Source organism: Syngnathoides biaculeatus, chromosome 12 (assembly GCF_019802595.1).
Source record: "Syngnathoides biaculeatus isolate LvHL_M chromosome 12, ASM1980259v1, whole genome shotgun sequence".
NCBI lineage: Eukaryota > Metazoa > Chordata > Actinopteri > Syngnathiformes > Syngnathidae > Syngnathoides > Syngnathoides biaculeatus.
The window spans coordinates 14,210,027-14,226,714 of record NC_084651.1 but is presented as its reverse complement, the minus strand read 5'-3'; the positions used below and the strand labels follow the sequence as shown (position 1 = coordinate 14,226,714).

Genomic DNA, 16,688 nt, shown 5'->3' with positions numbered 1-16,688 from the left:
ACCTTATAAAATCTGCTATAATGCAGATTGTAATTGTTGAGAGAACCACTTTCCACAGAGCTGAAAGTATTCATTGTAAATTTGGGATCTTTATAGTGAACCCAAAATACCTTCCTGACATTAAGCTTCTACTGGAGAGAGAAAAAAAGAAAACATTAGAAAAGAACCCACTTTCAGGATTGGTGCTCCTCAACCATAAAATAATGAATAAGAATAATGTAACGTTTAAGTGACAAAAAAATTAAAAACAGGACAGTGGAATTTATTTTAGTGGTACATTTACCTGCGGAACGGTGGGGGCATCTGGTTAGATGGTTGGCTTAACAGTTCTGAGGACCGGGGTTCAAATCCCAGCACCCCACATCCCCACCCCCGTGTGGAGGTTGCATGTTCTCCTCGTGCCTGTGTGGGTTTTCTCCGGGCACTCCGGTTTCCTCACCTATTGCAAAAACATGCAATCTAAATTGCCTCTAGGTGTGATCGTGAGTGTGAATAGTTATCTGTCTCTGTACAATATTTTTCCCGTGACTGATTGGAGACCAGTTCAAAATGTCATACATCTTTCGCCCATTGTTAGTGGGCATTGGCTCCAGGTCCACCCTGTGACCCTGGACAGGATATTTTCGAAAATAGATGTTATGGATGATGAAAATACTTTTCAATGCTTGTTTGTTTGTTTTTTTTTTTTTTGGTGTGGGTGTGGGGGGCTAAAGGGAAACACGGTTGTTTTTTATTAGAACCTAAAAGCCAAATACAAAGTAATGTTTATTCCACCATACTTCTAAGCAGAAATAATGAACCAATTCTCCATGGAGATTTACTTTATATCCTTTTAAGTCACTTTGCTGGTAAACATCTCCATTTTGGGAAAGCTGAAATCCTATGAATATGCGACACAGCAGGTACTCGACTGTGCAGTTAAAAACAGAATATCATTGCTTAAGGCAAGGTGACAGGTCTAATAATCTTCCATCCTTTATATTTAATATTTAGATCCCAGGGGTAAAGTAAGAAGGATGGGGTGTCCTTGTTTCAAGTATCCTCTATACTCTGCTCTCAAGCCAATGCACTGTAATAATGCTGCCCACATTTTCTATGCAACAATGATTGATTAGGGTCCAACAGTTCAAAATTTATAATATGGCAATTTGCAATTTTCTGCATTGCAAGATTGCATGTTTTTATTTTTGTTGTTGCTGTTCTTGAAGTATTTACCATATTTCACAACAGTGAGAGAGTTGTTTAATTTTCTAAATCTGAGGCATTTTGGGGAAAAATGTCCTCCTGCAACCCTGAAGGGAATTTATGCTCTGTGGGTCAGTTCAGGTAAACTCTGATACAGTATTGGATTGTGTACAAGCCATGAGTTAGCAGACCTGATTAGAAGGTGGGAGCAACCGTTGTTGGCAACCTTCCTAAACAGCACCATCAAGGCCTCAACACAAGAGCTTGCATTGATGTCCAAATCATGCATTAATTATTCAGTTAATCCATCCGAGGGCATTATTTCACAGAGGAATTGAAATATATGTATTCTGTCACTACACACACGATCTACATCTGAATCCTCTTTATTTGTCAAATATGTAAAAAACACAAGGTATAGCCCCAAATACCACTTGTCTGTATCGATTTATTTCATCAATTTTGTTGTGTGTGCAGATCTGCGACTGTCATACCACAATTGCCAATCGCCACAAATATTGTTTTTTGACAGCAAAGGCATTGTCTTATGTTAAGTGAACACAAACGTGGACTTGAGTTCAGTATTCAGTCACTGAGCGCTTGTGCAAAAATCTCCTTATATTCATATTCAAGAAGGATCCCAGTATTTCTCAACGGGCTCCTCGCAGCTGACTTTGTGTGCATAACTTCGAGCTTGATTAACAAGATGATGAGTCAGCATATTTCCGACTACAAAGAGCCTCAAGACCACAGACTTTATAACCTGCGGCAATAGGTTTCAAAAGACTATAAATAACTACAGATCAATGGACAAAGACTAAAGAGTTTTGTGATTATATTGATTTGTCTAAAATAAGTTATTATATTCTCAAAATAAAGGTTGGCCTATCATTGTGTTTCGTTTTGGGGCTGGTGTCCGCTTAATTTATGCCAGTTTCTTTTTTTTGTGATTTATTGTCTACACACAATATTCTCCCACATGAATGAAAATATTCGAGTAACTTACATTGAGTCAATAAGACAAAGCGTAGTGTAATATCATGAAGTGATAACATAGATAGCTTTACATCTGAATGACAGTGTTGCAAATGCTGGCAAAAAAAAAATAAATCACTGATCTAAAATTCAACTGCTCATAAGGTACATGGTATGAAAGAAGACTGCTGTTATTTGCTGATCGGAGAGAGTTTTATACATTTTGTAATATTGTGTTTTACATTTTTACAAGGACAGCAGGAAAACAATCTTCAGGTTCAGTATTTGATCGCAGGAATGTTAGCAAATTATTAGCAATAAATCTACAGTAAACACTCCACAACTCTGTCTAAATAAATGCATATTTTTAGATAAAAGGTCGAATATGAAAGTATTTTTTCATGCCAGAGATGGTGGAATGACACAAATAGTTTGCCGTGCTATACAGATAAATGCTTGCTTTTGTGGGTAATATATTCTCATACAAAAAAAAAAAAAAAAAGCGAAGGTCAATATTTCTACACCTAATGAAGAGGCCATAAACTGCAGGAAATATTGCCAACGTTATAATCCAAAGGGCAGCTCATTTATCTAACCACAGTGGGGGAGCCAACCGAATTCGCCACCTTAAATGTCTGTGACCAGGATAAGCAATGGAGCTAAAATATATCAATGTTAATGTAAGGTAACATGTTTTATATTCATGTATTTTGATGTGAGGTGCTTTCCTGAGATTGATCCTAAAATTACCATTTCAAAATGACATATTGATACACATGAGAAGCCCTTTTCAAGGGTGAGATTTTTCACTATGTGCAAAGAAAACCTATGCCTTGACCAAGCCTTTTTACTACGATGACATTTTTAGAATGCATAACTATATGAAACATAACTATAGTTTATAATTCTACCATTATTTGGTCCTTTTTTTCAACGTATTTAAGTTTACAGCACTGCAGAGATTTTGAATAGAATTTTTGTTTTCCTTTAAATAACTCAGAAATCTAACAATTTAATTTTGGTTAATGGCTTTATAATTTACTATACCGCTATTTAGGATTACATTTTTTATTTGTGTTGGTGGATTTGCTTTACATTTAATAGGATGATATTTGTAAGTATACACACAGTTATCTGAATGCATATGAAAACAAACCCTTAAGGTAAAAATCTACTTTTTTTTAAAAAATCTCTGTCCATGTGGAGTAATTTGGTTGGACGTCATAAAAAGAAACAGTTTCACCTGAACAATCTCCTGATAGCAAATTGTCCTGGGGTTAAGGCCCTTAACCCTTTACTCCTCCTGTTGCTCAGCAACGATCAGTAGAAAAGTGATTGCAGTGGCGCACTAGGGGATAGGAATGTAACTTTTTATTTCAAGGGATATAGGTCATTGTTGAAAACCCTCACACACCAGCTGTCAAAACAGCCACTGAACAACTGAATGTGAATATAATATGATCACTGTTGAATCTGTTTTCGTGACTGCGACAGCGGGATTTCAATGTTGAGTGACCTGTTAAATACCGGTCATACTAATCTTTTTGGGTCAACTGCATGAGTTTAAACAAATGTGCATTTTATTGCTTATTTACTGCTAATCAGTTGGAGAAGATGATTTTAACACCCTTCCGGGATTACAAATATCTGATCTAACTCTACGCGAAGACGGACTTTACAGTATGTTGTGACAACATATCCCAAGTTTGCTAATTAGTACGTTATAGTTGTTTTTGTCAAACTTTCTTGCTAATTAAGCACACCATCTATACATGTTTACTCTTCAATGAGCTTTGTGGTTTTTGATAAGTTGACTTGTTCCAGTGCTCTTCAGAATTCTGTTACACATAATTGGAATGTTGTCAATGAGCACTACATTTCTCATTGAAATAGCTTGTTTTTTTATTTCAGTTCAATACCGATGTTTGTTGGGTTTATGTACATTATATTACATACATATATTTTGATATGATGTTGAACCAGTCTCAGTTTCTTAGTGTTGAAAGGAGACAACCAAAAGCAGACACATGATTAGGTTGCATACACTCAATTTAGCAGTATAAAACATACAAGGAAAATGAGAAACTGAAAGTGCGTGTAGCACGAGGAGAAGCCATAACAGTAGAAACCATGGGAAACTGACAAAAAGGTCAGCATAAAATAAGCACAACCTATCCAGTTCTAAATCAGAAAGATGAAGCCAAGGTTAAAAAAAAAAGAACTAGGTGGAATCAAACCTGCACCAATTATGAGTGACACAGGAGTAGGGTCAAACACAGAGGGTACTATAACAGACAACTACAGTACTCGAGTCAATGGTAAAATAAACACGTGATTGGAACAACAGGGACAAATGATGCGAACTTCGGTTCGACCATGCATTTTCTGACTCGCTTATCCTCACAAGGGTCATGGAAGTACTGGAGCCAGCAGGAGGATGGGTACACCCTGAACTGGTTGCCAGCCAATCGCAGAGCACATGGAGACAGACAACAGTCGCACTTACAATCACGTCCAGGGGCTCAATTTAGGCTCTCCAATTAATTAATGTTTTTGGGAGGTGGGAGGAAAGCGGAGTGCCCGGAGAAAACCCACACAGGCACGGGCAGAACATGCAAACTCCACACATGAGGGCCCGGGATTTGATCCCCGGTCCTCAGAACTGTGTGGATAACTGTCTACAGGTGTTCCACCGTGCTGCTGGACGAGAACAGTGCAGTGCAATAATTCGGTGCCCTCCTTCTTCTTCTGTTGCACATACATGATGATCACTGCCATCAAGTCTGCAACAGGAGGCCCCGCCCACCAGCAGGCAACCAGGTTACAGGAAAATGACACAGCAAAAACAAAATCAGCACAGTCTACATTTTGCTTCATTTGTTATATTTTTCTTTCCTCAGAAAAGGGAGGTAATGACCACAAACTTTCCACTGTATCTTCAATTATTTAAATTGTATTAGTATTGTCAATTCAATGTAAACATACAATCATCTCAAGCAGAGTCATCTTTTGGACTGAAGAATTTTATACAGCTTTTTATATTTTATACTTGGGCCATGCATGATTTCTACTGTTTACTTGCAAATGTGTACTGTATCAGGTAGTAAAGAATGAAGTCAGTCAACTTTTATCTGTAACCATACTGTATTTGCAATGGATGTTTTTATAGTAGACAATTGGAATTTGTATTTGTTTTGCGCACCAATTCGTCATGTAGGATAAAAACAAATTTGCATTTATTGAGTTGTTTACATAAGGTAATTGCTTGGCTTGCCTGCTGAATATTTAGATAAGCCTAATTGAATAATTAATCAGGCAGGCTGTATCCCCACCCTGTTGTGTCCCATAAGGCCCCTCTCCTACAAGCAGGCACGCCTCCAGTGCTTAGCGTCTGATCACATCTCCTAGCAACAGTTATCCTGCGCTCACCTAAATGGCTCAGCTGTCCAATTACCGGGGGAGACACATCTCAACTCTGAATAAGAAATTCCACAAAATGATGCTGGAGGTCGGATGCTTTTGAACTTCATGGTGAGCATGTGTTCTTTGTCTAATTGACATCTAGCAGACACGAGTGCTGTGCTGCTCTGCATACACTAACAGATGGCCCTACTAGTCAGATTACCCAGCCATGCTAAATCCGAGGCCTAGCCTTTGTAAAAAAGGTTCAGACGGACATGGTGGCTGGGTGTAATGCTAATCTGTTGTTTAAAAAACAAATTTTTTGACTAGTGTCCAGCTCGGCAGTGCTCGATCCGGGCCAAGGATTTTTCTGGAAAGTTACCGGAAATTTAAGTATTTTGCCAATCAAAAGCAACATTTGCCGCTGCGCTAAACATCATGCTTGCTGCGACAAAAATCTTTGATGCAGCCTATGTTTGGAATTCCCCAGCTTTGGGTTTTCCCCACAATAGAGTAGACTAGCACCATTCGGGGCAAAAGCAAACAGAAATTTTCATAATCCGTATGATTTGTGATATACAGCCGCATACGTAAGATTCACCACAAAATCCGTATGAACTACAGTTACAGTTAAAACGTACGAGTTGACAAGTATGGTTTCCTCAGGTGTTCAAATACTTATTTGCAGATTTATCACACAAACAAATCGTTAAAAAATCATACATTGCGATTTCTGGATTTTTCTTTTTGGATTATCTCTCTCACATTTCAGACCCCTCCATGATTTCTAAGTGGGAGAACTTGCAATATAGCAGGGTGTTCAAATACTTATTTTCTTCACTGTATATATATATATATATATATATATGTATATATATATATATATATATATATATATATATATACACACACACACACTAATATAATGACATTTTTCATAAATAACATCTTTTAGGCCCGCTAGCTGTGCGTGGATATGCACTATAATCTGATTAGTTCTGTTTTGCTAAGGGCCAAGTTTACCCATTTTAAATTTAAAGTGTGTGTGGGGAAAAAAAATACCTGACAATGATTGTATTTTTTAAAGTAGTAAACGCATGGTGACGCATGCGGTGGTTTTGACCCAACCAACTGAGGTTCACCATCACGAGTGTTCATCAGATTCTTCAAGTCCTAACTATTCACCTGTTGACTGAGTGAAAGTGTTACAAATACATAATCCGTAATTATAATGTATTATCATGACTTAAACTCTAATGCTATTGCAGGATCATTCATCAAATGTACTCCTTTATGTCCACTAGGGATTACAAAAGTTATGTCGAGTAAAAATGTGACACTTCTAAACATTCCCTACCCAAAGGTAACACAAAGTTGGCCACCAGACTGAGCATAATATGTAATTGATGCAATAATGTGCCCAAAGCTTTAAGTAAGTCAGAAATCAATTTTCTGGTCTGTGACTGTACAACCTAACCCTAAATCATGATTATATGTGACTGTGCAGCCTCAAAGACAACCCTTATTTTCTTGATGCTGCTCCCTAAAAGCTGTCGGAGTTTGAAGGAAAAAAAAAAGATATTGTATTTACCCCAGAGAAAACTAACAGATGTCTAAATTGTAACGATTCTTTACCCAGAGCACCAAATAGACACAGATTCATAGGAGACATGACGAGGGGGCCTTTTGAAAAGATTGTACCAAAAAAAAATAAACTATTCTGCAAGGAAAAGTCACTGTGGTGAGGTCAAAGCTTTGGGTGAAGCTATGCCGCTTGAGATCTTAGTCTCACTTCGTCAGTGGGTCTGTTTTTTTGAGTATATTATTTAAGTATGACTGGACCAGTTTTATAACGGTAATTATTTTGACATTGTCGCTGCCTATTGATGAAGTGACCCTGATTTTGAACGTTAGCCATAATGGAATGACTGAGTTCACATTTTGCATTGGTGATTTTCACCATTCTACCCGTCTCAATTATCAATTGATGTTTCAAAATTATTTTTCATAATTGTTACTTTTAGCCAAACTCAGTCTTTGTCAGGACTGTAATACGAATAATTTTGCATGACATGTAATGGTCTTGCTGGATGAGATTGAATTGTGACTACTGGGTCTCGCCTTGATACCAGACACAATTTTCAGTTGCTTTTCAAACTTGTAGCAAATATTTATCTTTGTCAGAGGGTTAATCCAAAAGTTTACAAAAGTTGAACAGTATTCCCTGTAATAGTTTTTGTCAAAGCTTGTTGTTACTGTTCCCTCTTGTTCCATTACTCTCTGCCATATTTCAAACTGATCCACTGTCAAAATGTCCTTTTTTTTTTAATAGATGCTTTTGGAAGAGCGATGGCACTATTTACTCAGTGTGAAATGCTGTGTTTCCTGTGACAAATGTGTCACCCACTTTTAATATGACTCAGCAATGGAAGACATTGACAGTAACTTTAGTCTTTTTTTTTTTTTATTTTATTTTTCATTAGAAATTCTCCAACTCTTTGGGAGAGGAACAAAGTGGTGGTACTGGTGGTTCTGGCTATCAGGCATTTTGATGTGAACTTTGCATGTTCTCCCCCTCCTTGCATATGTTTTCTCCTGAGACTTGGGCTTCCCAGTTATATGAATTTGCTAGTTAAATTGCTACAGAGGTTGATTTTCTCAAATGAGGATCTCAAGTGTTCATCAGTGTTCTAGCCAATGATGATCTACAAAACCTCGCAGAGAGCACAGGTGAGCTTCAGTGCAGCCTTGTGATGCTTGGCTAATAACTTCTCCCATGGCTGCAACAATGCCATGCAGCTGACACTGGGCATCAGTTTAAATCATAGATATTTTATGAGAATTATGAATTTGAATGTTTATCAAGACTATTTTTATGATTATTTCACAGAAAACAATTTTGACCATTAAATTTGTTTAGAAAAAGATGAATGATGAAGATTCAAGGGATGAGTAGGTTTGTGCAAGATGACTTTAACAACTTGCTTTTTTTTTAAAGTCCAAAGGTTTCCTAATGATTGTTTAATTTTAATGCATTCAAAGAATTGGACTTTTAGAACAGGCTTACATGTTGATGATTTGATTCAGAAATAAAGTTTATCTTCCTCTTTGTGCACTTTCCCTCCTTGAGCATCTTATCTGATCAAGAAGGGATTTCTAAAATGTTTTAATATGAAAATTTTACGATGAAAGAAAAGCTGTACACTTGTGCTGAGAGGGTAGCTTGCAGCATGAAGGGATGTTTTTATGTTCGTGTCAAACCCGCTGGACAAGCTGGCAAGAAGAACGAGGGATACATGCACTGCACACGGCAGATCAACAAACATCGACATTAACAGTCAGTTCCTGCACCTTTTCATAGACGTGAATCAAGGAAGTCACAATTAGAAATTACCATGCATAATGATGCCTTTACGATTTAGTTTAATTTGTATCAGCTTCCACCTGTGTCTCCTCCTTGATACACAAGTCCTTAGTTATCACTCAGACAGTTGGCAGCTTCAGTCCTATCAGTATTGTGTTAACTTGAGCTCGAAAAAAAAATCTGACTGTTTTTCAGTTTGATGTTTTGTGACCTACACAGACTAGTGTAGTGTAATGAGAAGAACTGTGAAGTCAAAAATTTGTAATTGTGAATTTGGTAAGTCTGACATCACACAGCAAGTAGCATGCACTGTGGTGCACTAAATAAATTCAGTACAAAACAGTACAAATCATATCCTCATTGTGTATTGTATATTGGCTATTTATTTGTCTGACTTCAGTCCAGGCCGCATGGGTACGTTTCTAACTCAATGACGATGTGAATGTCAACGTGAAAGGTTGTCTGCCTCTATGTGTGCCTTGTTATTGATCGGTGACCAGTTTTGAGGAAAGGAAGTTCAAAATCACATGAATTCTTTTAACATGGGATTCGAAAAAAGCGTGCAAATATCACTATAAATTGTCAAAGTCTGTCACATGGGACAACAACAAGACACCGTGATATGTCAGCTATCCAATTTGGTGTAGCAATATGGCTTCCTCGTGGTGTCATTATTCAAATGAGGATTTACGTTGCCTCCCTTCATCTGTTGCCCTCAGCGCACCTCTGTGTTAGGCATCCTAAAAAGCTGGAGACCTAATGAAAAGATCAAGCTGAGAGAAGACAATAACTTGACCCTCACGTTCCTGACCTTGCTTTTGACCCATTTGGGCCTTATTACTAGAAACATATCTCTGTGTGGAAAAGTTTCATCTCAATCACTACCAATACCTTAAAGACATTATTGTATAGACCTTTGCTCTCTTTAGTTAGGCACTGTACAACAGTAGGGATTTCTGTGGTTTCATGAATTGGCACTCTGCATTATTAAATAAAAATGTCACAAGCGTGATACTTGTGGTTTAGAGGACTGATTTAATTCATCTTTAATTTGCAAGTAAATATATAAGTCAGAATTCGGACCTAAAGGATTACAGAACAGTGAATAAACCAGGCTTCATTTGCCTTTTATGTCTGTGCATTAGCTTCTTTTGTTTGATATTGGCAAAAAAAAAAAAAAAAAAAGAATTGTTGTACTGGTCAGTGTCTTCACTGGCATTGATCTATTACTCATGATGCTTGTTGATGTTGTCAGTTTGATGTCCCCATGCATGGGGATATAAAAGTGTTTTCTTCATGTCCCAGCTGTCTTGCTCTCTTTTTTTTTAGTAGCCAGATCGCCACCGCAGCCAGCATGTGGATATGTACAGTAGATTTTGCATTTTATATACAGTACAATATCCTTGATTATGCCCGCTATTATTGAAACCTAATTGTTTCTATTATAATGGATGTCGTTTTTAACTATACTGAAGTACAATATCAGCCATGACCACTTTTCTTGAATGTTTCTCCTGCTCCCCAACTAGATACTGAAATATGACTTTTACTACATTTGTCTTTAGATGCAACTGTTGCTTGTTTAAATGGTATTTCTAGAATTGTATCGTTAAATAATAATTAATGGTTTTCACAGTCACATCATTTGACCTCATGGACTGACTAATTCACACTTATTCAGTTTAATATTGACATCAGTATCTACCTGTATTAAGGCACTACAGGGAAAAGGCTATTGATGATGGGCCCTTGAATTACAATTTCAAATTCATCCATCCATCCATCCATTTTCTTTGCCGCTTATCCTCACGAGGATCACGGGGAGTGCTTGAGCCTATCCCAGCTGTCAGTGGGCAGGAGGCGGGGTACACCCTGAACTGGTTGCCAGCCAACCGGAGGGCACATTGAGACAAACAGCCGCACTCACAATCACACCTTGGGGCAATTTAAAGTGTCCAATTGATGTTGCATGTTTTTGGGAGGTGGGAGGAAACCAGAGTGCCCGGAGGAAACCCATGCAGGCACAGGGAGAACATGCAAACTCCACACAGGCAGGTCTGGGATCGAACCCGGGACCTCAGAACTGTGAGGCCAACGCTTTACCAGCTGATCCACCGTGCCGCCCCAATGTCAAATGTTGTTAAAATTTCACTTTTGCTACATGTAACTTTATAACTAAAATCCTAAAAGGGACTAGAATTATTTATTTAGAACATTATTTATAATTTTACTCCTGAGCTTTCCTATGGATGTAAAATGTAACTTATTTTGAGACACAATGTACCTCATAGTACATGAATATTGTTTTACTAATTAAAGTAAGTAAATGTACTTAATTACACATTGTTAGATATTCAATGTGATTACAGTATATGTTGCCAATAAAATAATTAATTTATTAATTTCCTTAGAAAAGCATTGCTTAAACATGAGCACTGCCACTAATTCGAAAACAAAGTGAGAATGAACCTAAATAACAAAATTTGGATGTAAACGTAACGCATTATGTGTGTATGTATTTAACATGCGTAAAACCTTTTCCAAATTTGAGGCAAAAATTAACGATTGGCACAGGTCATGCTTTTGTGTGAAAGGTGTTTAATCAAGCGCACTACAATATATAGTAAACGCCTAGTCTGGAGAAACGCAGTAATCAAACGGGCCTTTTCACAAACCCTCTCATTTTGGAGTACACAGCTGAAAAAGTGGGGCAAAACAACAGTTGGAAATTGCAAATTTCCTGCTGTGCACAGAGCTGATATGTAAGGGCCCACATTTTTTTTCTTACTTGACATTTTGCCATTTGCTTTTTGTAACATCGGCATATAACCTACACCTTGTGATATTATATTTTAATGAAAATCAATTATTCATTTGATGAAACCTGGTTTCTACATATGGTACACACATTCCATAGCCTTCATTAAAATGTTATTTATTTCATTCATCACTTCATCTGTCTATACTGAATTTTCACAGTCAGTCTTTTATTAGTTGTATTTTTTTTATTTAAAAACATTTTTTGAGGAGGAACTGACACTTTTTGTTTTATGTTGATCACAAACGAAAATGGCCTAAATGGGAAAATACTGTGTAGTCTGTTTTAACTCATTATTTTGCCAGAGATTGAGATTCAGAGACCAGTGAGGCAGAGGGAGAATATTTTATTTGGCATTGTCACTTTTTGCAGAAACTTTACACAGTCTGAGGGTGCCAAGACACACTCGGTGGTCATCAGTACTGCAATGCATACATATACGTACACAAAAAATAACAACTCTGCATGAAGAGCTGAAGAAACAAGCCTGTGAATCTTAAGTCATGTTGTGTAGATATACCTAAGAATTAAAGCATCCCTGTTTCATTTGACCTCTAATTAATAGTTTCACTGGCTTTTGATGAGTAGATGCTATTCTGTAGCATATTTGCCATTGTGATGCAACTTCAGTTTTATTAATTTAATGCTCACCTGATATCTTTGGTCCAAGATTACTGCTCAGATTTTCTTCACTGCTTGAACAAACTTTGCTACACATTAAAAAATAGCATTTGTTTTAATGGCTGTATTCATACCAACCATTTTAACATGGTAAAATGGTAATTAATAGCAAGTTTTCTTGCTTTCAGGAAAATTTTTGTGTTTTCTTGACTTTCAAATGCCCACATGTAAGATTAGTTACCATACATTGCAGGCTCCGATGCCTATAACGTTGACGTTTGCATAGCAATGTACTTTTCACAGACAACAGTCTTTCATCAAATTAGGAAGAGCTAATAACAAGGCACACAGAATTAAATTATGGGTTGATGAGGTTTGTTACAAACATGTTTGTAAACTTTGATCTCAGGTCATCTCTTTGTAGTTAAATTCAATTGACTTTGAAATGTAATCCGCTGAGTGGATGTTTACCTGTTGTACAGTATGCACATCATGTTTGAAATCAAACAGCTACAACTGGAACATTTGCATATGTTTGTGTTTGCTTTTATGTTGAACCGTGACATTAACCCTAAAACGTATGTGAAAAGGTATCATACCAAAGAACCAATATCGTGATCACCAAGTGTTATTGGGCTGATTTATGAGGATGAAATAGAAAAGGGAAACCCATCTGCACTTTGGGAAGCAAACTCCAATATTCAAAGAGTGCCTGCAAGATTACAGAGTGAATCAAAACACGATGTTTCATTTCAGAAAATGTTGTGTTTTCTGTGTAAGACCACAAAAACGAAATACATTTGCACTCAGAAAAACAGCTTATATTTGCCTTTCGGGGACAACTAAACAGAGAAGTCAGTTTGTGTTTAAACACGTAGTCAAAAGTGTACTCTAATACACAACGAAATACCCATGTTTAATTTGAGGAAAAAGTTGACAAATTTACCTTTTTTTTTTTTTTTTTTTTAATTATGTCTCCAGCGAAGTATTAACTTGACTTATTAATTTGAAGTTGTGTCGATGTCCCTTAGGTATTCCTTGGCACCACGACTTTCTTGGAATTGGACAAAAGAAGAAAACATGAAGAAATCACAATTTTGCTTGACGTCCATATTTGTGAGCTGCATGGTGCACATGAGCTTTTCCACTGTTTGCAACAAACCTGTTGCACTTGAATGGCACCTGGACCAGGTCCTCATCCAAGTGAACTGGACACTCATGGAGAATATTTGCGGCACTTTTGAAGAATGTTGGGGTTTTCATGGTGGAGATAACCCAAGGGTGTCTACGACTTTCCCACAAATTTGCCCACTTCAGGTGCAGCATGGCGACAAACTGTTGCTGGTCGCCGATGAGACGCTGATGTCGTATGGTGTCAGAATTGTCAATGTGTCGCAGGACGATTTTGAGAGTTGTTCTGCAAATGGCGTTAAAAGAGACCAGCTTGTTTTCCCTCAGCAGATCAATGGAAGGGAAGAAGTAGATACCAAGTGGCTTGAGCCGGGTCACCATTACTTCATTGCTCTGCACGGCGAAAACACTCAGCTGTGTACGCATGGTTTAAGGCTGAATTTACTGGTCAAGACGCAACTTTGCCAGCCATCCCCTCTGCTTCCACTTTGTTCTGGGAAGGGTATTTGTGAAATGGACAACTGGGAAGGGCCGTACTCATGCCGGTGTCACCATCGCTACTCTGGGAGGTTTTGCGAAAAATTTGATGCTTGCTTGGATAGTCCATGTAAAAACAAAGGAGTGTGCTTGAGCAACGGCTCTGCAGAACTGAACCACAGAACGTTTAAATGTTTGTGTCCTCCACATTTTGATGGTAAGAAACAGAAACTGCGCTTCTCTTTTAGCATACTGAGTCAAAAAAGACACAATTTAATGACAGCTTTGATGAAACAAAATAGTACCGACTAAAAAATTCACCACTGTTAACTGTATTCCTGCCAGCGTTTCTCTAATTTATACTTTTTGATAAAAATAAGTCATGCTGATATTTTTATTTTTGTAAGCTACCATATTTGTGGAACAACACTGGATAGTGAATGTGAAAATGAAACAATTCTTAACTTTTAAGGAGTATCTCTCCAAATAGGATGAAAAGTCTGAGGACAAAAACTGTCTGCCAACAAAAATGGAGGGTCTTGGCTGAAACATATCTTTGCTACATGAGGAAAGTCAAATTAGTGAGAAGCTTCAATTCTGCTAGAATTATAATAGAGTAAAAGAAATTGTATTAAAGACAATAATCCATCCATCCATAATCTGTGCCGATTATGCTCACAAGGGTCCAGGAATTCCTAGAGCCTATCCCAGCTATCTTCGGGCAGGAGGAAGGTGCGCCCTGGACTGTTTTGTTATCCAATCACATCTAACATTCATCTATATTTTATTTTCTGTGCTGGTCTAATACTCGTTTGCAAAAAGAATAAAATAAAGAAGTACAGGGTTAATTGAGTATTGCTGCCAAATAAAAACCTTTATTTGGTATATTAACTGCTCATTGGATACTTATGTAGGATGGTATGGATTGACTGCTGTTAGAGCTGCTGTACATCACATGACATTTATAAATTGGCACTACATTTAGAGATGACAGTTTGAGTTAGTCTTGCTTGACCTGTTGTATAACATATCATTAATTAGAATATGAACGAGGGGTAGTAGCTTGGTGTGTTTTGCACCCAAGAGTAACAGGTTGAAGACCCATTGCAGTAGAGAGATGAGCTGCAGAAATGGCCTTGAGCAAGACCCTGAACCTCCAACTACTCAGGGTCATGACACAGTTGTGTAGACCCCTCACTCTGACATCTCTGCTCTGAGTGCAAGAGAATTTACCCTTAGGGATCAATACAATATAATAAAGCATTACTAAATAATGTGCTAGAAAGGTTACTGTGATCATATCTAACTAAAGATGTAACACAAATCTTCCCCAGGTGATTTACACTGTTACACATCAGTTTCATTAGCATTGATCTCAAATCAGCTGTCAAATGTAAAGCAAACTCCAAATACTGACTTTAACACTCTGGCATTGTCTCTTCAGTTTTTAGCTATAATACTGTTTTACAATTTATTACAATCTTGGTTTATGGGGTGATTTAAAAGATTCCTCAACAGTTATTTGTAATTTTAGCAATTGCTACAAAAACAATATTGTTAAAATGGAAAGATACCAACAAGGTAACCACATTAACTGTCAAAAACTGGTAACCTTTCTTTACACTGGTGAACCTTGATTTGTCTGCCTGGGAAAGAACGTCATACATAAAAGTAATGTGTAAAGTAAATAAATGCAATGTGACCAAAACATAGCCTGTCAACATAGACATGCCAGAGGATCACTTGCTTCCTTCCGGATCTGTGGTGTGGACCTCTGGGGATGAGGGGCTTGTTTCCCACTCCTCCTCTTGGATTGAGTTTTTTTTTCTATGTTTCCCTCAGCCTTGGGTGCTGGATAAGTTGATGGTCCCTCCCTGCCAGGTGGATAACCACTGGACTTGTCATGGTCACCGGGTCGGGCTAATGGCTGTGCTGCTGCCCCACGGATATGAGGTGCTCTGCTATAGTCATCACACTTCTCTCGCTCAGACTGTGGGATCCCCAGCTGACTTCAAGGCCTCCTTTAAGATGTCAGCCTCTTACTTCATGAACTGTGCACATTTGTATTACTCATACTGTCCATATTTTGCATATTGAGCACATTCACTTTTCATTTAGGGTCCCCTGGGGGGCTCACATTAGGCGTAAAGGTACAAATGCTGGGCTGGCACATCTGCGCTATTCTCCAATCTTGTAATTCCCCTCTTTGCCAGGCCAGTCCTCCAATTTTAATGCACATCAGTGAGGGGGCAGCAGTGTATAGCTGGGAGGACACTCGCCCAGGTGTTCTTGCACTCCAGCTTATTCTCTGGCCCACCTTCCTTTTTCACCATTGCTTTTAGTGGATCACATATTTTCATACATTCTTTAGGGAGCTAGTTGGTGAGGATGATGCAGGTCTTAATTGCCCTCACCTCACCCTCACCAGTCTTTCTAAATGTAATGGTTACCAGTTAAGGACTTGGTAACCATATTAATGAAGTGGAAGCTGGGTATTCACATCTCTTGGCTTGACTCATGGTGTCTGTGCACTCCTGCTCCCTCTTTTGGTTGTCGGATCACAGGTAGACGGGGGGCCTGTCCTCTGCCCTATTAGGTTCCCACCTTCATCTTGCCCCTCCTGGTCCCCTCGTGTGTTATTGCTTGCAGCAGCTGTTTGTCATGGGTTTGCTTTTTCTAGGATTTTTCCTTTTCAGATGGTTGTTGGCACATCTG

The 16,688-nt window shown here is 38.1% G+C and overlaps 1 protein-coding gene across 1 annotated transcript in view; it reads left to right on the top strand.

Annotated features, from left to right (window-relative positions):
- Positions 1 to 5,572: 5,572 nt before the first annotated feature.
- Positions 5,573 to 16,688, top strand: part of eys (eyes shut homolog) — a 200,331-nt gene continuing 189,215 nt past the window's right edge. The window contains 2 exon segments of the mRNA XM_061836907.1: positions 5,573 to 5,691; positions 13,397 to 14,190. Coding sequence (XP_061692891.1) covers positions 13,446 to 14,190 — 745 coding nt within the window. The 5' untranslated portion in view covers positions 5,573 to 5,691; positions 13,397 to 13,445.